General features: G+C 36.7%; 1 protein-coding gene across 1 annotated transcript; it reads right to left on the bottom strand.

Moving 5' to 3' along the window:
- Nucleotides 1-386: 386 nt before the first annotated feature.
- acat1 (acetyl-CoA acetyltransferase 1) lies at nucleotides 387-21,582 on the bottom strand. The gene is made up of 12 exons (XM_028800175.2): nucleotides 21,425-21,582; nucleotides 20,334-20,381; nucleotides 20,135-20,252; nucleotides 17,095-17,190; nucleotides 15,346-15,446; nucleotides 11,438-11,581; nucleotides 11,053-11,203; nucleotides 5,361-5,456; nucleotides 3,044-3,157; nucleotides 1,193-1,257; nucleotides 875-1,032; nucleotides 387-787 (listed from the first exon to the last, which is right to left on the bottom strand). The coding sequence occupies exons 1-12, from the start codon at nucleotides 21,476-21,478 to the stop codon at nucleotides 667-669; spliced, it is 1,266 nt and encodes a 421-aa protein (XP_028656008.1). The 5' UTR covers nucleotides 21,479-21,582; the 3' UTR covers nucleotides 387-666.
- Between the last annotated feature and the right edge of the window lie 5,664 nt (nucleotides 21,583-27,246).

Raw genomic sequence — 27,246 nt, 5'->3', positions numbered from 1 at the left:
GATGATACAGTATTGATTGACACCTCTAACAATGTTGCACATTTTGAGAAAGAGGCCAAGAGGATAAAGAGGTAGTGCAAGGAGCAGGAAATCCAATTACTAGTTGAATTTGGTTGCTGAGAATTTCTAAGCTCAAACAGCAGACATGCAAAACTTTTAACACGGACATACCTCAACATACATATTTTTTATATACATATTTTTTTTTTTTTTTTTTTTTTTTACACACACACACATATATACATATATATATATATATATATATATATATATATATATATATATATATATATATATATATAGGGTCAAATAGCATGTTAAAAATACATTTCCCCATTTAATAGAAACTTGGTTTTAATGATACTTAAAAGAAAAAAAAATGCATATTACATTTTAAACAAATTTTAATTTAAATAAAACATATCCACTGAATTTTTTTTTGTTTTGCTCCAAATGCTAAATAAAACAAATTTTGTAACAGCAAAATACAATTTGGAGATTAGTCTAGGTAGTTTTGATCTCTGTAACAGTGTTAATATTTAATAAATAATCCAGACCATGAATCGTTTTTCGGCTACAGTCCATTCTCTGCATTTGTTCATATCAGCAGGTCTGATGGTGCTGCCTGCTGCTCAGATGGGCAGCAGAGAAAGTACAAAGGGAATCTTAGCACCTCTGAATAAGCACTGCAGAAGCTCCTCCACCTCCATTACAAATACCAGCAAGTCCATATTCACCGGGCTTCAAGTTATGGACCATATGACCAACAATTCGTGCACCAGACATGCTAAATACAGAAAAAAAAAAAAAATGGTATTAAACGTCGGACCCCATTTCAAATGTGTCTCACTCTTCAAGATTAAGCAGTTCTTACCCAATTGGATGGCCCAGAGAAACTGCTCCTCCGTTAACGTTTACCCTGTTTGGGTCAATGCCAAGCATTTTTATATTCGCTAGAACTACTACACTGAAGGCTTCATTTATTTCCCACATGGCAATGTCTTCTTTCTTTAGACCTGCTGCTTTTAAAACCTAATTGGGGAAAAAAAACAAAACAGAATAAACCTATTTGTTGGGTTTGTTAAAAATCCTCCTTCATACATTTCAATCAATTATCTTGATTATTTTTTTCCTTTCTTAATATTGCAATATTTCTAAATACCGTGTAATAGTTGAAAGCGTGGACACGTACCTTAGGCACAGCATATGCAGGAGCAATTGGGAAATCAATGGGATCAACGGCAGCATCTGCAAACGCTTTTGGATACAGGAAAGAGTATTACCAAAGACCATCAGTCTTATCACACAGACATGATGATTAAGAGACAAATCAATATTCTAGAACATCTACTACTGAATGCAAAGAAATGAACACTTCTCTCTATTATAATAAAAAAATCCTGGGACAAGACGAGACTTTTTCAGAGAGATACTTTCATGTCCCGCGAGACGAGACATTGTGCCAAGAGATTTAACCACGCCCAGGGCTGAAAATAAAAGAAAGCGTAGATGACAAAGTAGAACGTTGTAAAGAATTCAAAAACGTTGGCGCGATACACATGCAGAGCAGGTTAGAGATTATGAAAGTACTAAAATTTGAAAGTCTCCAAAAACTGATAGTAAAGATTGCATTAGCGCAAACAAATGGAAATTATTACTCTGTGAAATAACAGAACAGCGAAAAGAGATCGAATATATTGTTCGGATTTAAACTTTAAGTCGGAGACTTGTAGATCGTCTAATTCAGTGTTTCCTAAACTTGGTCCTGGGGAACCCCTGTGGCTGCAGGTTTTTGTTCCAACCAGCTTCTGTTTTTAATTGAACTCCTGGGCTAATTAAGTGAACTGATATTTCCCAAGTTCTGTGTTTAGGGACAATATAGAAATTAGAAAACGTTTGCTAAAAAAAAATTAAAATGTACCAAGCAGTTATATAGGAGTAATGTATTTTTTTTCTTTTTAACAGTATTTTCATCTTGATTTTCATTCTACTTTTCTAGGTCTTCTAATTGTTTAATTAATCCATTATTTACTAATTAGTGGGTCTGACGCTAAAGTACTTGCAGCCTTTGATTATTCAGTGTTGTTTTCCTTGGGTGTCTGCTCTGCTCATTTTTAATTGTCATTATTAAGATACAAAAAAGGGGGGAAAACTGCACAGAGAAAGGGCAGAGTATAATGAAATCAACAAAAGAGAGTTAAGCATTTAAATCTACAGCAAAAGCAAAAATATTTCTAAATATCTTATAAATGTAAAAATCATGCTGCTATGCTTTTCTGAATGTCGAATAAAAGAAAAAAAAAAAAAAACAGCTAATTAAATGAGATCAGTGATATCAGGTGTTGTCACCGATTAGGAATCTGGTTGAAACAAAAACCTGCAGCCACAGGGATTCCCCAGGACCGAGTTTGGGTAACACTGGTCTAATTTGTGTTGCCATCCGGGAAAAGTAGTATTTCTTCCCAATGAAGAGGCGTATCCGCGAGAATTAAAAGATTTGTTGTTTGGTGAAAGTAAAATCCACATACTCAAGCGGCAGAGATGTAAAGTGGCTGGCGCGTAGCACAGGCCGGGGGGATTGGCGGGCGAAGCTCCCTAGTATTGTAATAAAATCTAGGCCTTCTTAAATGGACTCCATATGTAAATATCAGCCCCTATCATTCACACCCACTAACTAGCTATTTTATCAATTACTATAAAGTCTTCTCCATAGGAATTTTATATTTTACTGTGCTACAAGAAAAATATGACCATTGTGAAAATGGAATAAATTTTACGCCACTGTATGCTACAGTCTGTAGTTGGAAAAGCCAAAAACCTGTCAAATTATTACACTGCAGAGTACATTGAGTTATTGCAACTAGTGTTGACTAAAGTAGCTTTATGTTTGCTTAATTTAAAACAGAAATTGTTCCCCTTTCTTTTCAGGGTGTGAACAGAAATGACAAATATTTTACAGTGACAGTTTATATGAAAAAAAAATGAACAAGCTACAAATACATGAACTATGGTTACTTCTACTAAATATAGGCAGCCATCATACCAATAATCTTGGCAAGAGGTGTAGCATTGAGTCGTTTGGCAGCATTAGCAGTCATCAAAACCAAGGCAGCTGCTCCATCGTTTAAAGTGCTAGCATTGGCTGCTGTAACAGTACCTGGAAGTGTAGGGAAAAAAAAAAAAACACAAAACTTCCATTACAGTCTGGGCTGCCACATGGTATTATGTTTAATGTCAAAGCGCATAAGCATTTCCAATAAAATAGTTTCAAATCAAAGTGGCCATAGGGGGAAGCTGGAACATCAGGAGCAGTTCTCCTGCATTAGAAGGAATAGTGCAGTTTATTATGTGAACAAAAAGCAGTATGCTAGTACACTGGTTAACACTGCAGTCTCGACTGTGAATGGCCGGATTAAATTTCCAAATCAGTTACTGCCCGTTAGAATATACCCCACCCCACATTCACATGGGGTATTCTTCAGCAACTACAGTTTCATTTAGCATTGCAAAGACAGGCACATCCAGTTAGCTGGCATCTCTAAACAGGCCCAGTGTGCATTAATGTGCCCTACGATGGACTAGTATTAAATTTAGCGTTAGGCCTTGTCTGCAAACAGTGTTGCTAGAATAAACGCGTAAACTGCTACTCTGCAAAGCAATGAGGTGGCTAAGTAAATTTATAAACTTACAGCACAAATTAAGTGACAGTCTTATAATTTGTGCTTATACCATATGTCTAAGTATTAGAATTTTTGAATTCTGTTTCCTTTGTTAAAGAAATTTAGCCATGCAGATGACCTTTTTGTTGTTTTCAATATTTTGTTTACATTAAATTATGCACTGTTGATTTGACTCTTTATTTAAAGTTAAACCTCAATTATCAACTGCAATGCTGTTTAATTTGCATTCACTGTTGTTTTAAAGAATTTACTAATTAGCCTTTTCAGAAGTATGGGGTATGCTGCAATTCACTTTAATTACATGTGATCAAATCCACATCCACTGTGTGTATAGGGGGATATGCCATTTTCATATAAAAGGATAGGCTGCTACGTTTAAACTGCTGGTGCTGACTGAGCCCACAGTAAAGCCCACTAGCACAATCCAACTGGTTCACTCCAGAGACTATATGAAGAGGATACTTCATTACTCAGTTAAGGGTTGACATGTAAATGTCAACAGTTTATCAGACTTATTGCAACTCTTTTAACACAAAATAACCATAAAAAAATAAATGTAGCAATACTCTACAAAATAAAATCATGAGATCTTGTCCAGCTGACAAGGAGTTCTCAGGATGGAAGCAAGAGCCCTTACATTTTCTAGTAGACTAGATGCACAGTTTTTGCAGCCCTAGTGGGTCACAAGTCACAATTCTTACTAAAAACAGTTTGTCTGTAAACTGATGAGCCAAGGTTTTCTAAGTGCCAAGGCCAGGATGAGTATGGGACCCTTGCCATGACAAGAGGACAAGATAAAGAAGCCATGGGGGAAAGCCCCTAATTTTGTATATGTTTATTCCCCCATCTGCTAGATGGCAACATCACGTTTGAGGACTTCTGCCTATGACCTGGCACCTGAAGTACTGCCAGGCCTGACATAAAAGGAAGCTGTCCAGCCTCCTCTGGGGAATTCAGCGTCAGGAGGAAGGAAAGCAACGAGAGAGAGATTCTGCTCCTGCTTGTGTAACTTGGGAGAAACCTTTTGCAAGGTTTTTTTTTTTTTTTATAATAAAAGCTTCTATTTTGAACCTGTGACTGTCTGTGTATGTCAGTTGTAGCCAGGGTTTAGGGCTCAGTGGTGCCCCCTATCTGTCAGATTATAGTGGCACATTACAAGTTCTTCTACCAATACGTGGATAATGCATTTCTTTCCTTGATGAGGTTAAACAGAGTATCCTGGAGTGTCATTTGGTACAGTGTTTGCTACTGCATTAGATCTACTGTACCCAGTGAGAAACTAACATCTTGATCTGGCTCATGAATGTTTACACAAAGATTCTGCCCATAGCAGATGCTGTTTGGTTGAATAAGCCTCAAGCAATCAATTCCAAAGACAGAAACTTCTTTTTTGGAGAATAAGCAAATTATGACATGTGCCACAGCTATGGGAGATTACTCCTCTGCTGTGACCAGCTCATACACTGCCTTCCTACAGACAAACCTGATCATATATAAACATTTGTAAATAAGGTGTGCTTTGTGCCCATACCGCTTGATTCTGCACACAATTTTAGTAATGAGCTACTAAAATTCATGCAAAATAAAACATCTGTCTTAATGTTTAACATAATCTTAATTCCCCTTCTTCAGAAAAATACAAATATGCCTCCCAATTCAACAGTCGGGGAGGAAAATTACCATTCTCTTTCTGGAAAACAGCCTTCAATTTGGGTACCTTGCTAAAATCCACCCTCTTGTATTCCTCATCTTCTTTCACAATAATATCTGGTTTACCTATTTTAAAAATAAGAAAAAACATTTTATTAATTATACAGGAATTTGCTATACATTATCCTTTAACACATGTGGTTGTACTGAATGTATTTGATCAATTTTTCATATCCACATTATTCTAGATGTAATAGAGCGGTAGAGACTAACTTAGCCACATCAGACGTGATGTTACACTAAAGAGAGCAGACCATCTATTCCATTTGATATGGGAGGAGAGAAAAATATATGCAACAAATAACTTGGTCTTGTTTTTGGTGTAATTTATGCAACTTTTCTCCTTTAAAGTGTGACAAATCCATAATTGTTCAATCCAAGTTAGTGATGATTTCTAGTAAAGGTACAACTGCTAAATACCTAAAGCAAATAATTCTACCAAAATTAAACGCCTTCATTAAGCTGAACTTACATATGTTGCGGACTTTAACACAGTCTTTTTCATTGCATTTTATTTCTAATGCAGTTACAAATCATCTTAAGCTGTTAGACACAGATTATAGGAGTAAGAGGTATGGCCAATAAAAATATGCTTGATATAGACATAATGTATTTGTTAGAAAAGATCAGTTTTAAATTGTTTTATAGTAAAAGGCATGTTGAAGTTGTCTGATTTACTATCAAGAAAATAATGATTTTACATTTAAATAGTGTTAGTTATACTGTTCCATTTGTGTGACTCTTTTGGATGTGGAGTTATTAGGGAATGCTTGTGTTAAAGATGGCTGCTTTGGGAAAACACTTCTGTCAGGAGAGTGCTTTCCAGTTGTTTGTTTGTTTATTTATTTTCTCTACACACTCTTCGTAATGATAAAAAAAAAACCTGCCTGTTTTATCTTTAGTTGCAACAATAGTTTACATTTAACGGTTTTTCATATTTTGAGTTGAACGAACAGAAATCAATAGTGCATCTTATTTAGATAGCAGTTCATCTTTATTTGTATCCGACTCGCCCATTTCATTGACTACACACTGCTTTTGTTTTGAATGAAAAGCCGGGGCTGGACAAGGCGGAAGCACGGGAGTAGGTGCAGTAGGCTTTTAACAGGGCAGTCCTGGAAGCACACAGTAGTAAAGAGGTTTTACCAAACATACTGATGTGATCAAAATAGGTTCAATGAGAGCTTCTTATTGTAGGTATCAGTAAATTTTTGATATATTGCCCAGCCCTACTATTTCAATTTACTTTTCAGCCTTAAATAATTTTTAAACAAACAACAAATATATTAAAAATTGTACAAATATGTGGCTAAACTCCTTTCAAAAACTGAGTGATGACTTCAAAGCTGAAATGCCCAGAAAAAAAAAAAAAAAAAAAAGTAGCCACTAAGTGTAGGTTTAATGGTTAGATTGCACAGACCCCGGGATAAAGAAAACGTGATGTCATATCGAAGGAGGACATTGTTTGAAAACAGACAGATCCATAGACTTCTGGATTTCTCTGCTGAGCTGTAATTTAATGTTATCGCTTCCCATGTAGTACTACGTTTGAAACCTGCTACATCTTTGGATCGTCGCTGTTTTGGATGGTGTTTTAAGTTCACTAAAGGAATTTACGTACATATTGAATATTAGTTCTTTTGTTTATTAATATACTTTTTTTGAAAAATTCCAAACTTTCTGCTGGATTTCTAGTTTCATCTTTGTAACTGAAAACAGTGCCATGGGATGAGGAACATTTTATTTCAGTGTTCTAAAAGTGCGTTAATGTTCTTCACATTTCATATAATCACTGAACTTTTATTGTGTTTTGAAATGTATTTGTGTGCTTTCTGATATGCATTTATAATGAAGTTTTCTATAAAAGGTGTGGTTTGGTTGTCTATTGGAAGACAATCATAAGTGAAGGGGGAAAAAAAAAAAAAAAAAACCTCTCATAGTCTAAAAGGCAGGTTGACTAGCAACCCAAAACTGTCACCCCTGATGCAGAACCACTATGTGCACATGTCTCAGTGATGTGGCACCACATCTATGGTTGCCTTGTGTCCAATGCAGTTGAGATAACCATTAGTTTTCTACAAATAACTAACAACCAATTGGAAATTACATTGGCAGGTTGACATACAAATCATTTTTAATTAGAAATCACCACAACTCCAGGGTTTCAGACATAACACAAGTACCATTTCAATCACATCCTTTAACATCACTGCCTTGTTTTATTTAACCTCCTTAGTATTAGACCCCAGTGTCACTCGATATAGAAGTGTCTTGCGTAAGCGTCATGCCAGAGTGTCATCTGGGAAATGGTGTAGAGGAGTCTTCTCCTAGCCTCATAATAGTGTCTCGTAAGCAACACCTTTCATCAGCAGTGATGCCAAGGTGAATCTGTCATCAGGCAGTAAAACTGAAACGATCAGTGAAACAAAGTGATTCTGGTTAATTCGAAAGTGACGCTAGTGTCACTCACCCATGTGTAGTATGCTGTTCATATTATTAATACTCTTCATTATTATTATTATTATTATTATACTTTCTAGACTTCTGATTTGAACATTTGTGTTTTGCACATTTTACAGTAGAAAGATGAGATTTAATAAAAAGTAATTTCTCAAGCCAAAAAATGTAAGGAGGTAAAGGAGACTCATTTCAAAATGGTCTTCTATTCCAAAGATTTAGATGACTTAACTTTCTCAGAAAGACGCCAATCAGAAAATTTAATATGTTCCTGAATTGTTAATCTATTATTTGATTAAGCTGCTTTTGAAATTACTGTGCTTTGAAGCAGTGATGTAGATAGAGCAGATGGGAAAGTTAACTACTGGTTCTTGGTCTCTGGACATGCAATTCACTGCCCACCTGTTATTTTACACATTAAGCCCTGGGCAGTCTTAACAGCATTACAGGCCCCCAGGCAAAGCAGTGACAACCACTCAGCAAGTCACAACATACATAGATTAGTATGGGGCCCCTGGGCAACTACCCAGCGTGTCCATGCATTCAAATGGCCCAGATTAAACATTTTAATTTTCTGACAACAATGCAAAAAACACCACTGGGTTAGTTTCTAGTGTAATCACAAGAACAAAAGAAAATGTTATTGACGCCATTGGTAGCATAAATGTACAGGTAGAATGTAGGGAGTTGCCAGTCTGACAGCTGCTTGAAAATAAGTGGTAAGAGTGCAAGGTTTATTATTAGTTGTAGAATCTGTGCTATAATACATCAACACAAAATTCTGCCAACTCAGAAATCTGATAAGACAGTACTACAAATCCCAAACCTGTAGGTTGAAAAATAATTTTTAAATACCAAAGCTATACATATCCAGAACAGCTACAGTATGCTTTAGTAGCATACTTCTGTAAGGCAAGCATTTTCTGCTGCATTATTTCCTAGAATATATGTTTGACACACCACATAACGTATCAGTGCAATTTTCTTTTACTTGTCCATTTGCTGCTGAAAGAACAAACACAAATAAGAACTCAAATGTGCTAGAAGTGAAAAGGTTCATGCTTTTATATTTTACCATTTAGTTTAGGTATTGGGAAACCAAATCATGGCTCATGGTTGACACAAAACTGTGATTCACACTACATTACGTTACTGGAAATTTTGTTTTTGTTAAAAATATTTTTAAAAAATTGTTTTATTATATAAATGACAGGAATAAGACCAACTAAAAATTAGTTAAGCTAATGTGCTTATATTGTATTTAGTGTGCCTATCTTCACATCTGCTTTTAATTTTTAAAAAGTTATTTATTATAATTCATTTGATCCTAACAAGTCATTTGTAAATCTAAAATTTATAATAAAGTTTTAAAATTGCCAAAGATTTAAACATAGGACTGCAATTTTAGTGCTACCAACTGCCCTATTATACTGCAAGCTACAAATAGTTTAAGTGCCAGTACATTGTGTACATAACATGGCTTTAATTTTGCTGTAATATCCATGTCTGGTTTAAGAAAGGAAATGGTGCCTACAACCATTTTTAGGTAGGTTTATTTTGGATTCAGTAAGTATTCAGACCCCTTCATTTTCTGCGCACTGTGTTTACAAATGCTTCACATCCAGTCTATCAGAGCTTGGGAGAATGTGCCAGGAAGAATGGGATAAACTGCTTAAATCAGGGGTGCAAAGCTTGTAGAGACCTAACCCATGAAGACTCAAAGCTGTTATTGCTGCCAAAGCACCTTCTACAAAGTACTCAATTAAGGGTCTGAATTTTTACATAAATGAGCGATTTCAGTTTTTGATTTTTAATAAATTTACAAACCTTTCTTAAAACAGGTTTTTACTTTGTCACTGTGGGTTATTGACTGTAGACTGTTGCACAAAAATGGTAAATGTATCCATTCAAAATTTAATCTACAGCACAATAAAGTGTGCAGAAAGTGTTGGGATCTTAATACTTTCTATATCCACTACAAGTATACTTTCACCATTACCTTTAGATAAAGTACATAACCTTACACATCCATCCATTTTCCAACCCGCTGAATCCGAACACAGGGTCACGGGGGTCTGCTGGAGCCAATCCCAGCCAACACAGGGCACGAACCAATCCTGGGCAGGGTGCCAACCCACCGCAGGACACACACAAACACACCCACACACCAAGCACACACTAGGGCCAATTTAGAATTGCCAATCCACCTAACCTGCATGTCTTTGGACTGTGGGAGGAAACCGGAGCGCCCAGAGGAAACCCACACAGACACGGGGAGAACATGCAAACTCCACGCAGGGAGGACCCGGGAAGCGAACCCAGGTCTCCCAGCTGTGAGGCAGCAGCGCTACCACTGCGCCACCGTGCTGACCAACCTTACACATATATTGAGGAATTACTACAGTAACAATTTTATTACAGAGGGACAGAAATTCTCCTGCATCTTGATAAACAATGTACTGTAAATTAATAAAATCACATTGATACGAATTTGTGTAATTCTCTCTGCATGCTATATTGTGTTTTTATGTATATTTTACATTTTGTTTTGTATAACTTTTTGTTGTTTAGAATACGAAAAGTTCTAAGGGTGGCACAGTGGTAGCAATGCTGACTCACAGTAAGGAGGCCAAGGTTCATGTCTCGGGTCCTCCCTGTGTGGAGTTTGCATGTTCTCCCCATGTCTGCACAGGTTTCCTCCCACAGTCCAAAGACATGCAGGCTAGGTGAACTGGTGATCCTAAATTGGCTCCAGTGTATGGATGGGATTGATGTGTGTGTGTCTGCCCTGCAATGGTCTGGCACCCTGTCCAGTTTTTGTTCCTGCCTTGTGCCCTATGCCAGCTGGGATAGGCTCCAGCTGACCCCTGTGACCCTGTTCAGGACTAAGTAGGTTAGAAAATGACTGACTGACTAAATGCTATATGGTTCGCAAATTGCACAGCTTTAAGTCTTTGTTTTAATTTCTTTCATAGGAACTGTAAATACAAAACACATTTGTGCTCCCCTCCACTCCCATTTCCATTGTATATTAATTATTTTTTCCATTATGTTACCTTATAAATTATACAGCCCAAGTCCAATTAGAAAAATTAAGACTGCTCACACCTGCATTAAAATTAATGGCTAATATACAAACACAAAATCCTCATTGAAAGAACCATTCAGTTTCCTTCTACTAAATGGTATTATTAGAAAAGATTACCTTTCTGTGGTATGCTAACTGGGACAATTTCTTTCTCCAAAATTCCCTTTTCCCAAGCGGCTTTACTTCTACTATATGAATTAATTGCAAATGCATCTTGTTCCTCTCTGGAAATGCTGCTCTTTTTGGCTGTGTTTTCTGCACAATTACCCTGTATTTAAATTATATGCAAAATGTTAAATGCAAATACAAATAAACTTCATACCTGCATGCATTTGGTACTTAAAATAAAGACATGCCATAAAACCTTTATATTAACAGAGCACGATAACTCATTTGAGTAGTATGCAAATTAAGCAATAAAAACATGTTACAAAGATGCTATAGTAAACAAGTTTTTCTTTATTACCAATAATATATTAAATAGAAATAATAGAATCATCACCATGTGGAATTTGTTGTAGACATCTGTAAGCCCATCTTTCACAATGAGATCCTCCATCTGTACACCCCCATATCCAGGGGCTTCCCTTTTCATGACATATGGAACATTAGACATGCTCTCCATCCCGCCTGCAACCATTACATCCTAAAGAAATGATAGAAGGAAAAAAAAAAAACTTTAAAAATATACTACACTAATATTTTTTTGTAGTACCATTAATATTAAAAGTTTGTAACAACCACTTTTTCTTAATTATACACTGAAAACATAAAATATTCATTTTAATTCACTATATTATTTTATTGTAGATAACAAAACAAGCTGTTTTATATTTCCATTCTATTACTTCAATATTTACCGATTATTTACACAAGACGTATATACAGTGGAACCTCGGTTCACGAACGTCTCGGTACACGTACAAATAGGTTTACAACCAAAAAGTTCGCCAAACTTTTGCCTCGGTTCACGACCACACACTTGGTATACGAACAAGCCAGTTTCCCTTTCAGTTTGTACATGTTCAGTCTCTCCCTGTGCATTTCCTGTGCAGCGAGCAAGAGAGCGCGACACACACACACACAGCGCGAAAGAGACAGACGCACACACACAGGTAGGAGAGAGAGAGACTGACGCGCACACACACACAGGCAGGAGAGAGAGAGAGAGCTGGACGCATAAGGTAGGAAGGCAGTTAAAGAATGCACTGGGCTTGATTTTGTTTTCACTTCTGTTTACAGCGATCGGTTCATAGCATGCATTGTTGCAATGTTACTTTTCTTGATGGTTTATTAAATTGCTGATTTTTTCAAATGTTCATTTTTTTCCCTGTGCTTAAAACTCAAGAAAAAAAAATGTTTTTAGCCAGCGGTTGGTAGCGCTATAGCGCGAACTATTGCCGTGTTAGTTTTCTCTGTTGTTCAAGGTTTTCTCAGTGTTATTCAATGTTTTTACATTTAGTTTTACTATTACGATGTGCATTCTATGGTTTACTTAACTATATTTGTGCTTAAAAACCTAAATAAATATATTTACATACAGTTTGTATAGTCTGGAATGGATTAATTGTATTTACATACAATCCTATGGGGGAAATTGCTTTGGTTCACGACCAAATCGGTTTACGACCAGAGTTTTGGAATGAATTATGGTCGTGAACCGAGGTTCCACTGTACTGCTTTTAGTTGTGACACTTATACCACCAAAAAGTAAAATGCATATACGGAAGTAGACCTTTTATGGAGATGATAGACTAAGGAAAATTTCCATCTTTCAAAATGGCAAAAACCACTCATTTAAAAGCAGTTCATACACAGCAATGTGGACTTATTACTTTCAGTATCACCTCTGTAATTAAATGTTTATAGTAAAGATATTTTTGATAACTGCACAATGGGCAAGATGAAGATGCACTGAATGTTTACATATAGAATACTGAACTGTTAATCACGGTTTATAGTACAGCTCATATATAGCCATTTACTTTAAGATATCTACTCACAAATAAAAAAATGGTTTTCTTGAGCACATAAACATGCACCAAAGAGAGACTGGAACAAAATGTATTATTTTAAATCAAACAATGTCTGAAATGTTTTTAAAAAATGTTAAATTATTTTCCAAATACTGCACACTGTTTGATATATAAACCTTTTCCTTGTCAGGTTTAAGGTCTGATTGAATAAAATTATTTCTTGCTATGGTGCCAGTTTAGAAATGGAGTTCTCACATTTTCACTCTACAAATATTTAATTTACAGCAAGTACAACTTATCAAAGGGTAGATGGTTTAGTGATTACTCCACCATGCACTGTTCTGAATTTTTTCTTTTTCTTCTCTTAAAAGTGAAAATAAATGCATTCTTGTCTCCTGAAATCTTTCAGTCATTTAATTGACTTATTTTCTATAAAGTTCAAGATCTTAATTATGCTACCAGATTCCAGTATTTAATCTTTATTTATAATTTAATTGCTTTTTTTATTTTTGTAGTTTATTGAAATCATCAATACCTAATTCTTAATATGCAGTAAAAGTTGTAAAATAAAAATTGAAACATTCAATTATACACTATGATAAATATAAACTTTATATTTAAATATCAGTATTTGTACTTTTATAACAAAATTACAAATGTGAAAATAGATTAATCATTTCTATGTTCTACAAATACATAGTCCCTATCCAATTAGACTGCAAGTTTCTGGTTTATGTATGTTGTTCTTCTCTTATACTGTATGACACTAAATAGACTTCAGATTTATTAAACATAAAACACACTTGATAACTGCTCATTTTTCTTGACACGTACATGACTCCTTTCTTTTGAGTCTTCTTGTTCTTCTTTCGGCTGCTTCCATTATGGGTTGCCACAGCGGATCATCTTCTTCCATATCTTTCAGTCCTCTGTATCTTGTTCTGTTACACCCATCACCTGCATGTCCTCTCTCACCACATCCATAAACCGTCTCATAGGTCTTCCTCTTTTTCCTCTTCCCTGGCAGCCCTATCCTTAGCATCCTTCTCCTAAAATTCTTTTTAGTACTATTCCATAATTAAACTGTGGCACATTCCTACATTTACATGTACTTATTTGGCTGATGCCTTTATCCAAGGTGACTTACAACATTTATGATACAACAGGTTAGATTTCATTTGGTTTTCCAATTTTAGCACAGTCAGGTGAAGTGACTTCCTTAGGGTCACACAGTGATAGTAGCAGGATATGAACCCACAACCTCAGGGTTTGAAACCTCAATCAATACACCACACTGGTACTTTCCTACTTCAGTATTGTTACTCAGGCTACCATGCCTATCATTTCTGTCCTAAAGGCATGTAATAATTGGGTGAACACGTTTATTTTTTTTTTCCTTTCTGGAAATATTATTAAAACAATATTTAAATTTGGATATTACGGTAAGCCTGTACAAATAATGCCACTTCCTAATCTAGAGCTCACATTGCCTGTACTCAAAACAAGGAAGCATAACTCTTAAAATAAAGTCTGACATTTGTGCTCTAAGTATATCCATGTCTATACCCCAAACAAATCATGTTGTTTATTAGGTAAATATAAGCTTAAAGGACTCTGATCCCTCGCTCCCTACAGAAACCAGTTCAATGTCAATCCCTCCTCTGGATGCAACAGTCCTTCTAAATAAATGGTCAACACAACTTCTTCCTTAAATATGAATTCATTTTTCATCTACTGAAACAGTTTGTTATTTACATTTTTAATCTGTGGGTAATACCAATCAATCAATGCAAAGCTTCTAATGTAAGCATGTTACTGACAAGACAGAGACAACATGTTCCTAGAAAATCATGGCACTTAGTTCAGAATGCAAAGAAACATTTCTTGTGCCCCTTAACACTTACTACCTCATGACTCTTAGAAGAATCACAGAAAGAATAATTTTTTTGTAAAATATTCCCAATTACCTCTCTCGATGTTACAAGGGAAAATGGAAGGGCTTCCATATTGAATCCCCAACTTCAATTACTCTAGTTCTCCTCGTACATCCTCAAGGATATGCAAGTTAAGTTAATGCACAGGTTAAGTGGCAGTTCCCCTGGGTGTGTGCATGTGAGTGGGTCCTGTAATGAACTGGCACCCTCTCTAGGGCGGTTTTTAGGGCGGAACCCTTTTTCACAATTGTCACATGTAATGAAAAAGGAAAATTCAAGTAAATCATACTTAGTATTTCAATTTAACTCAGATGCACAGGAATGTTAAAGCAACATTTCTCAGTTTGTATTTTGTGTTTATGTTGCACTTTTTTCATGCTATATTTGTAACTACTGTTTAACACACTGAGGTTATAAATGGAAGTGAACTTTAATTAAATACAATTTATTCTTAACAATGCATTTTAAATTTTGTAAAACACAGACTAAAAAGGCAATACCTGGTGTCCACACATTAGACTTTGAGCTGCCAACATAATAGATTTCATTCCAGATGCACACACTTTATTAATTGTGGTTGCTGGTGTTGAAACTGGTAAGCCTAAATAAAACAGAAAAAAACAAAGGAATAAATATGTGCTTATAATAGAATATTATGTAGCTACTCATTCATCATGTATTTGAATAATTTTTTCCAGGGGTCACATAAAGCCTTTCCAGGCAGGATTGTGTGTAAGATTAGAAATTACTATAGACACAACACAATTATATGACACATGCTCACACATATTTTCACAAGGCACAGTTTAAGCAAAAGATGATTAAGAGGTAACATGACTGAAGTGTTTAAAATTATGAAGGGAATTAGTACAGTGGGCAGGGACTGTTATTTTAAATTTAGGTCATCAAGGAGGACACAGTTGGAAACTTGTTAAGAGTAAATTTTGCACAAACATTAGGAAGTTTTTCTTTACACAAAGAACGATAGACACTTGGAATAAGCTACCAAGTAGTGTGGTAGACAGTAAGACTTTAGGGGCTTTTTTGGAAGAAATAAGTGGATAGGACTGGCAAGCTTAGTTGGGCTGAATGGCCTGTTCTCGTCTAGATTTTTCTAATGTTCTAATGGCCATTTCAGAGATGCTTATTAGCCATTTAATGCCAATTAACCTGAGTGTCTTTGTGAACATTTAGATACAACACAAGGATGATAGCATCTGAGTGACAACAGTGCCAATGGTTATGTCAACATGATACCTAAACAGATATGCTATTAAAGGATTAGAAAAATATCTGTATAGAATGCAACAACTTAAAGAAAAGGAATTCATGAGTACAACAGGCAGTTCTGTAACAGTTCTATAATTGATTTTATCTTCAAAATTAAACCAAAACTTCAATATTACTCTTATTTATATACAGTTGTACATTTTTAAAATTATTATGGTGACACAGTGGTTAGTGCTGCTGCACATTTCCAGAGTCATGGTTTCGAATCTAAACTCTGGCGCTTCCCAATTAACAGTTTGTGTGTTGTCCTTGTGTTTTCATGGGCATTTTTCCAGATATTCAAGTTTCCTTTCTACATTTTAAAAGATGTGCATATTAGTTAATTTAGTACAAGTAAGGAAACTGTGCATGGGAGTGCTCTAAAAAAGGCCACTGCTTCATCCAGGCTTGGTTCCTGCCTTGCACCCAACTAATGCTGGGCGTGGCTCCGATTTCTTATGACCATGAATTGCAAGATGGAAGGATATACAAGTATTTAACTCCTATCAACTCTCCATATCTGTTTTCAAAGTCAGCTTCCTAACCATCAAGAATCACCTCTTTATTAGTTCATTATTTACTTCATTATTTGTTGTTTAGTTATTTTTTCTTTCTCATTTTCTTCAGTTAGAAAAGGGAGCAAACTGCACAAAAAAAAAGTGAATAAAAATTTGACAAAAAGCAAACTAAGCATTTAAAGCTACTGCAAGAATAAAAACATTTCAAAATTTCATATAAATATTTTGCTACTGCAGTTTTCTAAATGAAGAGAAGAAACAACAGTTAATTTAACAATTAAATAAATTAGTGGTGAAACTTGTTGAAATAAAAGCATGCAGCCACAGAGATCCCCCTGAACTTAAACTGAAAACCATTGTTCTATATAATAGTTACTCTTATGTTTGAATTCAAAAGGCCAATTTTAATCAGAAACATTGATAGCTTACTCATTATATATGAAAATCTGACATAATACACACCTGCACCAAGAAGTGCTTGTCTTGTCGGCGCCTGTCCTTCTCCAGCCTGAAGAACATTTCCCATGTATACTTCTTGCACTTCCTCTGGTGAAATACCTGAGCAGAAAACAAAATACTCTTGAGAACTTTTTAATAATTTCCCCACCAGCTTGGGTTATTAATTCTGAGTTTTGCATGCGTTATTGCTTACTGTACACAAGTAAAACCAGGTCCCTGCATTAGTTCTGTGAACACCTCTTCAATATTCTACTGTATATTTCATACATCTCTAGATTAAGGTGTGTGTGTGCACAAACGTAATGGATGGCAAGGACACACTTCCATATATGGATAGTTACACAACCATGGCAACATTGCTATTTATTGATTTTTAATATTTCAACCTCACATTTTATTTGAGAGGCTCTTTGTTCATTTTTGTTTTGGCTGAAACCGAATCATGCATTTTTAAACTTACAGAGTACAGACTATTGGCTGGCTTGTTCTCTGATGAGGTTCCTCTATCCACTTCTAGGATCTTGTCTGCAAATCTATATATAAATGATTGTTGAAGTTCACATAATGGCAGACATACAGTTAGGTCCTTAAGTATTTGGACAGTGAAACAATTTTCATAATCTTGGCCCTGTACACCAAAACAATGGATCTGAAATTAAGCATTGTGGCACGCGGCTGGGGGTGGGACCCAGCCAGGACACCCAGGAGGACCGGAGGAGGGCTTGCACCTCCTCCAGACCATGAGGGGGCGACCGCCCTGGTTGCTTTGGGGGCCACTGGTACAGAGCTTTGAAGCTCAACCCTGTAGGGGCCCGTGGTCACCGCCAGGGGGCGCCCGGATGCCTTGGCAGCCCTGGATCTCAGCACTTCCGCCGCACCAGGAAGTGCTGGGGGGGGAAGAGAAGCAGGGACACCCGGAGTGATTCCGGGGATGCAGCCGGCACTTCCGCCACACTGGGGCATGTCAGTGGAAGATTGCTGGAACACGCCTGGAGCACATCCGGGGGAACATAACAGGGGCCGACCCCCTTCATTCAAGGCTGGAGTCGGGTGGATGAGGACGGAAGTCGAAGGAGAGGGTCCTGAGAGAGAAGGCATTGTGAAAGGGCCTGGACTTTTGGGGTGATTGGTGCTGTGGCACTGGGTTGTGCGTGAGCATTATCTGTAAATACTTGTAAATAAACGTGTGTTGGGTGACAAAATTATGTCTGCCCGTCTGTGCCCGGGCTGCTTCCCACAGCATTCATTATGTAACTGAAATGTAGACTTTCCGCTTTAATTTAGGGGGCTTACAAAAAATATTGTCATTATTTGCTCAAAAGAATTTGGACAAAGAAGAATGTTCTAAAACTGAACAGGCTTTTAAAAAATGTTTTCTAGCAAAGTCTAATCTGTCCTTACTATTCCTGAGGTTTACCAGTGGTTTGCATCTTGTGGTAAATCCTCGGTCTTTACTTTCATGAAGTCTTCCCTTGATTGCAAACTTTGGCAATGATAGATCTACCTTCAAGAGAGTGTTCTTGGTTTGGCTGAATGTTGTGAAGGGGTTCTTCTTCACCAAGGACAGAATTCTACTGTCATCCAGCACAGTTGTCTTCTGTGGTTTTCCAGCCCTTCTGATGTTGCCGAGTTCACCAGTGCGTTCCTTCTTTAAGGATGTATGAAATGACTGATTTGACCACTCTTGGTGTTTCTGCTATCTCTCAAAAGGGTTTGTTTTCTCAAGCCTAATGATGTACTGTTTTTACTTGCACGGACAGCTCTTTGGATTTCATATTGAGAGTTCACAGGGACAGCTTCCAAATGCAAATTCCATGCTTGGCATTAATTCTGGACCTTTCACCTGCTTAATAGTTAATGAAATAATGAGGGAACCACTCCCACCTGGCTAGGGAACAGCTTGTCAGTCAAATCTCCAAATACTTTTGAGCCGCTGAAAATGAGGGGACCATGTATAAAAATGTCTGTCATTCCTAAATGGCTTATACTATATTTTTGGTAAACCTCTTACTTTAAAGAGTAAAGTCTACACTTCAATAACAATGATTGCTTTATTCCAAATCTGTTGTGGTGGTGTACACAGCAAAAATTATGAAAATTGTGTGAGTGTCCAAATACTTATGGAGTGGACTATACCTTAAAAAGCAGCAAATGACTGTCATTCTTTGTTCTTTTTCAAAATACCAAGATCAATCACTGACCTAGTGTTAATTATTTTGTAAAGTTGCACAATCGTTCCTTTTAACAATACACATCTCATCTCAAACTGTTGTCCCTAATGAGGGCCACAGTGGTAGCAGGCAAGCAGGTCAGGTCAGCCCAGGTCTCCCTGTCCCAATTTAAAGATATAAGCTCTTCATGGGCAATTCCCAAGCCCAGCTGAGAAATATAATTTCTTCAGCGTGTCTTGGGTCTGCCACAGGGTTTCTTCCAAGTGGCTCAGTGCGAGGAAACCTTATGACATGCAAGGAAACCTTATGACATGCCAAAACCAAATTAACTGGCTCCTCTCAATCTTGTGAGCCAGCAAGTCTACCTGGAGGCTCTCCGGATTTTAAAATTATTGGTAAAATTACTGGTGTGAAATATTTGCATCTCATTAAATCATTACAGATCAGAATGAAAGTGAACTTAGTTCTGTCAAGACAGTAGCCATGATTTGAATCCAAAGTTTCAATTGATGCTATGAGGTTGTAGACTTAGATCTCCAAGACTCACAACCAATAGGTATAAGAACTCTTTTACCGACAGTTCTACAGGCATGTTGGATTCTAGTGGCAGTAGGGTATCTGATGAGTTCTTGATTATTTCAGAGTACTGTTACAGTTCAGTACTACTACTGTATCTGCAGGAATGATAACTGTGTGTTCAGATTTTCACAGTGCGTATTACTTTTTATTATTGGCGTATTTTCTTGTACTTGTGGTACAATGTTTTTATGTTAGTACATTATTGCTTAACAAAAAAAAAATCCCAACAATGATAATGAATCTAACCAAAGATAAAAAAGCACAGTGAGGACTTCAATAAGACAGGCACCTACCAGCTTTATCAATTGCACCTTTGATTGCAACAGAACCAAGTTTTGTTGCTGGAACTTTAGAAAGGTTGCCCATAAAAGAACCTATGGGGGTTCGTACAGCACTGACGATAACCACTTCCTAAAACAAACATAAAACAAATGTTTTTTACCGTTTTAATATATATTTTTGTAAAGTTCGGAATGCAGAGTACCAACTTACATTTAGTGATGATCCAGATGCATAGCTTCTGGTCACATACTTGGAAGCCTATGAAATAATTAATACATTTTAAATAAATGTGCAAACATCGATTTCAATTAAGGTTCAGCTTTAACATTTTAATTTTCAATAAGTCTATAAAACAAAAATAACTTGGTAAATTTCTAAATTACTAAGTTCCTTAACTAAATTCAAGCCAGTAGATTGAAATAAATGAAAAGAAAAAAAAAAACAATAATGCTGACACCGAATTAAGTCTGTGTTAACTTGCAGAGGCCACAAATTTCAACATACCCCTGGAATTTAACATATTTACATCACAGATTAAGTACAAATACCCAAAGTAAACATGTACACTGGGTTCAATTAACCCCTAATTAAAATTAAAATTGGGTACTAGCTGATAGAAGATGCACATCATCCTTGCCACTGGTACTTTAAATTCGTATCAGTAACAGTCATCACTTACTACGTGGTTCAAATTTTAAATACGCGTGTGTATTAATTGGCGTATTTTTATGTACTTATTCATTCACTGTAACCACTTTAATACTTTTTGTAGTTCAATCAGTTTTACCTATGAAATTTGATATGGTTCATAAAAATAGTTCTATTGTCAAAAGCCGCCTACCTTCCTGATCAGCTCTGCCTGAAGTTTTTGTTAAAGAGACGTTTGTCTGTACTGTTCCCTTTATTGGTATGGAAAGGTAAACGACAACACCTTTCGGAACGGATAAAACGCTTCGTTCAAGAGTTCTTTGATTTTATACAGCCAAGCCCCACACTACTAAAGACCTCCACCACTTTTTAAGTCCGATTAAATTTTATTAATGTAATACTTCAACTGCATCCTTGACAAAACAAAAAAATTTACATATCTACAGAAACAACAGTCAAGATTAGTTACCGACTCCGCACGAAGCCCATTCTGCAACAACCTCTCGTTTTGACACCTCAAGTGCACGAAATCTAACGAAAGCAACGCTGCACCCGAGGCCCCAGCGACTTGCATTGTTCGAATCCCCTTGCGTTACGCAGTTAATTTCGCAGGGTCTTCTGCAAATGCGATTCACGTTGTTTGTTTTGCTTACCAGCAGTCTTCGACAGAGCTGCGCGTTCATCTTCATGTAACAGGAGGAGGACATGACTTATTGTTTCCCAAGATTTCAATGAAATAACCAACTCTTCTGTCACCTTCAGGTTCTCCCTATGACGACGCCACTTCGCCTAGCCAATGGAAACGGAGGAGGGGGCCGTGTTCAGTTTTATATATCGAGAGAGTGACGTAGGCTGGTGGAGCATCATGGGGAGTGTAGTTCTTTGTTCAAAATGTTACTATTAACCTTTCACACCATTATTGTACCTGGAACTGGACAACCTGAAATGTTTTTCAGTGTTCGAAAAATTCATTCAGTCGAAAACACATTTCTGAATTTATTGTCTTTTAATATCATTATTTAAAATTACAAAATGACAACAGTTCTAAAACTGATCCCTAAAATACAGCAATATGTATTGGAAAGAAGTCTCTTGTCAGCCAGTTTATTCTTGAACACTGCTTTAGAAGATTTTATTTATTTATTTATTTTACTTTTCTTTAGGTAGCTTAAAGTGTGTAAAATTAGAAATGACAAGTGTGAATTGATCTCAAATGTAAAGGTATGATTAACTTTTAACAGTTAACTTTTGTACAGATGTGCATAGATTATTGAACTTTTAATCATGTCTTTCTAGAAAACATTTAAAAAGAGCATCAGATGTGAATAACTATATATAAGCATCTGTTTTTCAAATTGGCACTGGTTATTCTTTAAGTAAGTAGTATAGTAAAGCATAAAATATGCTTTGCTAGAATAACCTCAGGGTGCTAGAAGGGAATGTGGACAAAGCTAATGCCCTGAACCAATTTTTTAATCGATATTACCTCCCATCGCTACATTCTTCCAACGGCCATTCCACCCACACCATCTCCACTGAATCAAAAACTAAAAGAGAATGTTAAAAAAACTGGAAAAGTTTCTCCTTTCATACTGTATATACAACCTTAGCAAGCGTAGGTGAAATATAATGTGGCATTCCTGTTCCTGAAGCCAAGTCAAGTACTGAATACTCATTGTTAAATCTCTTCCAAACTATTAGCAGAACACAATAATAATAACAATAATAATAATAATATGCAAAATATTAATTCAAACCTGGTTAGTCCAGTCCTGGGTATTACAATGTATCCAAAATTTACCAGTGTAATGTGAATGGTGTGTGGAGTTAGACTGTTTATCAGGTTGCTGAAATCTTTAAGAAATATGGTGCTAAACAGCAACTAAAAGAAAAACTGCTCTGTTAGTTTGCATTAATCCATTACTTACTGTAAGTTCTGCAAATCAATGTACTAAATCTGCAGGTATTGAATGAAGGCTAATAATTATTATTGATAGGGGAGGACAATACATATTATGACAGATCCTAGAATTTTGCTATTGTATGTATTAATAATACAAATGGAAAAATAGCATAGATTTTCTGATCATTTTAAAATGATTAATTAATGGCACTAAGAAATATGAGAGAGAAAGAGAGGGTAAGACTCATTGTTTGGAAAAAAATAGGAAAATAAAGCACATGCAAAATTCAGCAAAATAAACATTTTGTCTTAATGAAACAAATTACCTTCTTTCTGCAGGCAAGCTTTGTCTGTTGTGAAATAATTTTAAAAGACTTACATCATCTTTAAGCTACTGATAACAAAGTGCAAAGTCAGGCCATGGAGCTTGTCCTTATGTCCTTTATTTGCAGCACAAACTATGGGCACAGGTTACAGAGCTATAACAAAATGAGACAGATCTTATTTAAGACATTACATTCAAATTGCTATTAAACTCTAATTTTAGACAATGACGAGAGTACCTCTATAGTGCATTGCTTTTATTAATGCACCCGGTTCTTAACCTGCAGTGCCATTGTAAAGAATATTTCCATGGATAATTAGACCACTAACTTTGACATTCTCCTTGTGATGTGGGGAGCTGTGTGGATGCATCCATTTCCACAATTATAGGCCAATCTATGCCCCTTCTGACTACCTTAGGATTGTCCTTTCTGGTTTTGTGCTTAGCTCTTTTGACCTCTTCAATAAAGTATTAATTCATGTTGGGCTTGAGACAAACAAGGATACAGTCATTTTCTTTGAGTATTATTTTAATTTTCTCTTCTGTATTTCATTGCAGGGTAAGGCGGACATCAGGTGCGCTAAATTTTGTTTTCTATCGAATAATGAACTTATATATTTTAATGCATTCTTGTTTATCGTGGCGATGTGTGCATATTGGTCAGTAAGAATTTCTCTGCACTCTGTACATGTGACAGTATTGCTATATTACTATTCCTGCTACTATTACTTCTAGTGTAAAACATTCAAGGTCTCATTAGATAGTTTCTCTGTCTAGGACACATACCTCATATATAAATAAGCAAATTAATAAATGAATAAATAAAAATCCAAAGCCATTGAAGCATAGACTGTGGATGGCTCAGATAAGCACAAACTGTGTCCTATTTATCATAATTGGTCCCATTACTTGTCTTGCAGCACTTTACCAACATTTAGACAGTAGCAATGCAGTACGTCTCAGAGGCACAACTCATTTACAAATGAGATCCAGACTCTTGAAGTGGACATCATCAGGCAGATTATGTATTTAGGCATAGAGCTGGGCAGTTTGACATCCGTGGCAGAGCGACGGGAGCTCAGCAGGCTCCTATCAATTATGGAGAATCCACTGCATCCACTGAACAGTATCATCTCCAGACAGAGGAGCAGCTTCAGCGACAGACTGCTGTCACTGTCCTGCTCCACTGACAGACTGAGGAGATTGTTCCTCCCCCAAACTATGCGACTCTTCAGTTCCACCCTTTGGGGTGGGGTAAATGTTAACATTATTCAAAGTTATTGTCTGTTTGTACCTGCATTTTTATTACTCTTTAATTTAATATTGTTTTTTGTATCAGTATGCTGCTGCTGGAGTATGTGAATTTCCCCTATCTATCTATCTATCTATCTATCTATCTATCTATCTATCTATCTATCTATCTATCTATCTATCTATCTATCTATCTATCTATCTATCTATCTATCTATTTGAAGAAGTTTATCTTTTAAAAGACATTTCAAAATGTAAGAAGGTGTAATTGAGGGGATACATGACTCATAATGGTCGAGAAGCACTGCTGTTACACATCATTCTTTTTCAGTCTGCATTGAATTGTTATCTTCTCTGCAAGCATCTTTTAAATGAGTGACTGACCTCTTTTCAGGCACAATTTTCTCCTATGACTCCTTGGTTTCTTCTATAGTTGTAGCTACAAAAGAAGAAGCAGTGGAGCCTTTTGGCCTCATTTCAGTTTCCTTTACAACACTTGTATATCTGTAGTACTAGGGTGTTGTACCGTGTTAGCCATTATGAATGTAGCTTTTCTCAACACTTGTATATAGAATTTAAAAAAATACATGCATTAATTTTCATATCTACTTAGTTCAATTGTGGTGCAAGATGGGAGCTATCCCTGAAGGAGGAGCCAGTCTATAACATAGTGCACACACTCACATCTATATATAAAGATTTATGGGGATGCCTGAGTTGCTGTCTTGCACCCAAAAGATGAGGCTGAGTCTAAGGACTTCAGGAAAACCAGGTTTATTCAACTTCAGATAGGAGCAGCAAGGTTATTTATTGCAACCGGAGATACCATTCTACACACAGACACAGCAAACAGACAGGGTCGGAGCCAGGTCAGTGGCCAAGTTATAATGTTCCCTGCATCACCCATCGGGTGACAGAGGCATTGCACATGGATGCGGTGAGCTTACAGTTGCGTCTGTAATGCTTCAAACCTGTGAGGTGCTGTGAACTTGCAGTTGCCTCAGTGACAGACAAGCAGCCCTCGATGGAATGCGACTATTGCATTTTGGCATGTTGCCCCTTTGGGGAGGGTCTCAAAAGAGTTCAAAACTCTCAAAATATATACAGTATATATATACAGTATAGTGGCGGATGGCCAGGGCCCTTACCTGGCTGGCATGCCTATGAATTGGAAGGACCAGGGGACAGAGCAGGCATTATCTACCCTAGATTGCTAGATGGCAGCCCCCTTGGATTGCAGCAGCACCACGGATTCCCACAGGGCACATTGGGAGTTGGAGTTTGGTGGCTCAGCCCTGTTGGGTTCCAAGGGTGCCACTGGGGGTGCTGCAGGTGCTGCAGAGCCCTATTTCATCCAGCTTCCGCCTTACCCGGAAGTGCTTCCAGACCACACTAACAGGCCACTGGAAGTACTCCCAAGTGCAGCATAAAGGAATTCCGCTGCCTTCATTCTGAGAGCCAGAGTCGGGAGGTGGAGGACAAAGCTTACTAGAGGGGGAGTGGAGACGGAAGGAAAGAGACAGAGACTGAAAGAATGCTTTGTCCTGTGACTGTAAATAAAACCTGTGTTGTGCTTGTGAACTTGTGTCTGTGTCTGTCTGTACAGGCCACTATATATATATATATATATATACACAGTATATATATATATATATATATATATATATATATATATATATATATATATATATATATATATATATACACAGTATATATATGTATATATATATATATACACACAGTATATATATATATATATATATATATATATATATATACAGTATATATATATATATATATATATATATATACGCAGTATATATATATATATATATATAAATGGGTGTAAGTTTATTTTACTGTAGGTAATTCTCTCAGTTGCATTACAGCTCATTAGCTACAGATGGCATCACACTATATGATGAGACAAAAATCACAGCAAGTTGCAGTTACAGAATGCACTTATTACCTTTAGTTATATAGCGTGTCACCCACAAGTGACTCAAAATAGCTCTCTCAACAGCCTCCACAACTGTGTGTGACTTGCTACAACAGAATCAAGCTGGTTAAATTTTACCATAGTGAATTGTAGTGGTGGGCTTTTGTGTCTGAGATAACAATCAAATACAATACAATACAATACAATTTATTTTTGTATAGCCCAAAATCACACAAGAAGTGCCGCAATGGGCTTTAACAGGCCCTGCCTCTTGACAGCCCCCCAGCCTTGACTCTCTAAGAAGACAAGGAACAACTCCCAAAAAAAAAAACCTTGTAGGGAAAAAATGGAAGAAACCTTGGGAAAGGCAGTTCAAAGAGAGACCCCTTTCCAGGTAGGTTGGGCATGCAGTGGGTGTCAAAATGAAGGGGGTCAATACAATACAATACACAGAACAGATCAAATCCTCAATAGATAGATAGATAGATAGATAGATAGATAGATAGATAGATAGATAGATAGATAGATAGATAGATAGATAGATAGATAGATAGATAGATAGATAGATAGATAGATAGAGTATAAAAATAAAAATTTTAGAAGTACGTAACAGAATTTAACAGTAGATGATATCACATAATATAATTTGGATATGTTTAGAGTCCTGGAGACCTCATCCATCAAGCTGCCTCCCCCATTTGGCCATTCCACAGCTGAAACAGCGCTGGGCCAGCCAATCCGATGAAAGGACCCCTCTTTCCCACGATTCCTGTGATCCTCCATCAGGGATGACTTTACCTTAGGCAGGCAAAACAACTTGGCAGGTGGGCCGCGGCACCAAGTGCCACATTTGAGTACCGAGAAGAGAGAATCGGTGAGGGTTAGTATCCAATTCTAACTATCATGTTACTTATGTTTTAGTGCTAATAACTAACAACAGAGATGCAGTCTGTACAGTTAATCAGCAGCTCTAGTCAGGATATGCTAAACTGAAGTAGTGAGTCTTCAGCTGGGATTTAAAAGCTGAGACCGAAGGGGCATCTCTTATAGTAGCAGG

Source organism: Erpetoichthys calabaricus, chromosome 4 (assembly GCF_900747795.2).
Source record: "Erpetoichthys calabaricus chromosome 4, fErpCal1.3, whole genome shotgun sequence".
NCBI classification, from domain to species: domain Eukaryota; kingdom Metazoa; phylum Chordata; class Cladistia; order Polypteriformes; family Polypteridae; genus Erpetoichthys; species Erpetoichthys calabaricus.
The sequence above is the reverse complement of the archived record's forward strand: the minus strand, read 5'-3'. Positions and strand labels throughout refer to the sequence as shown.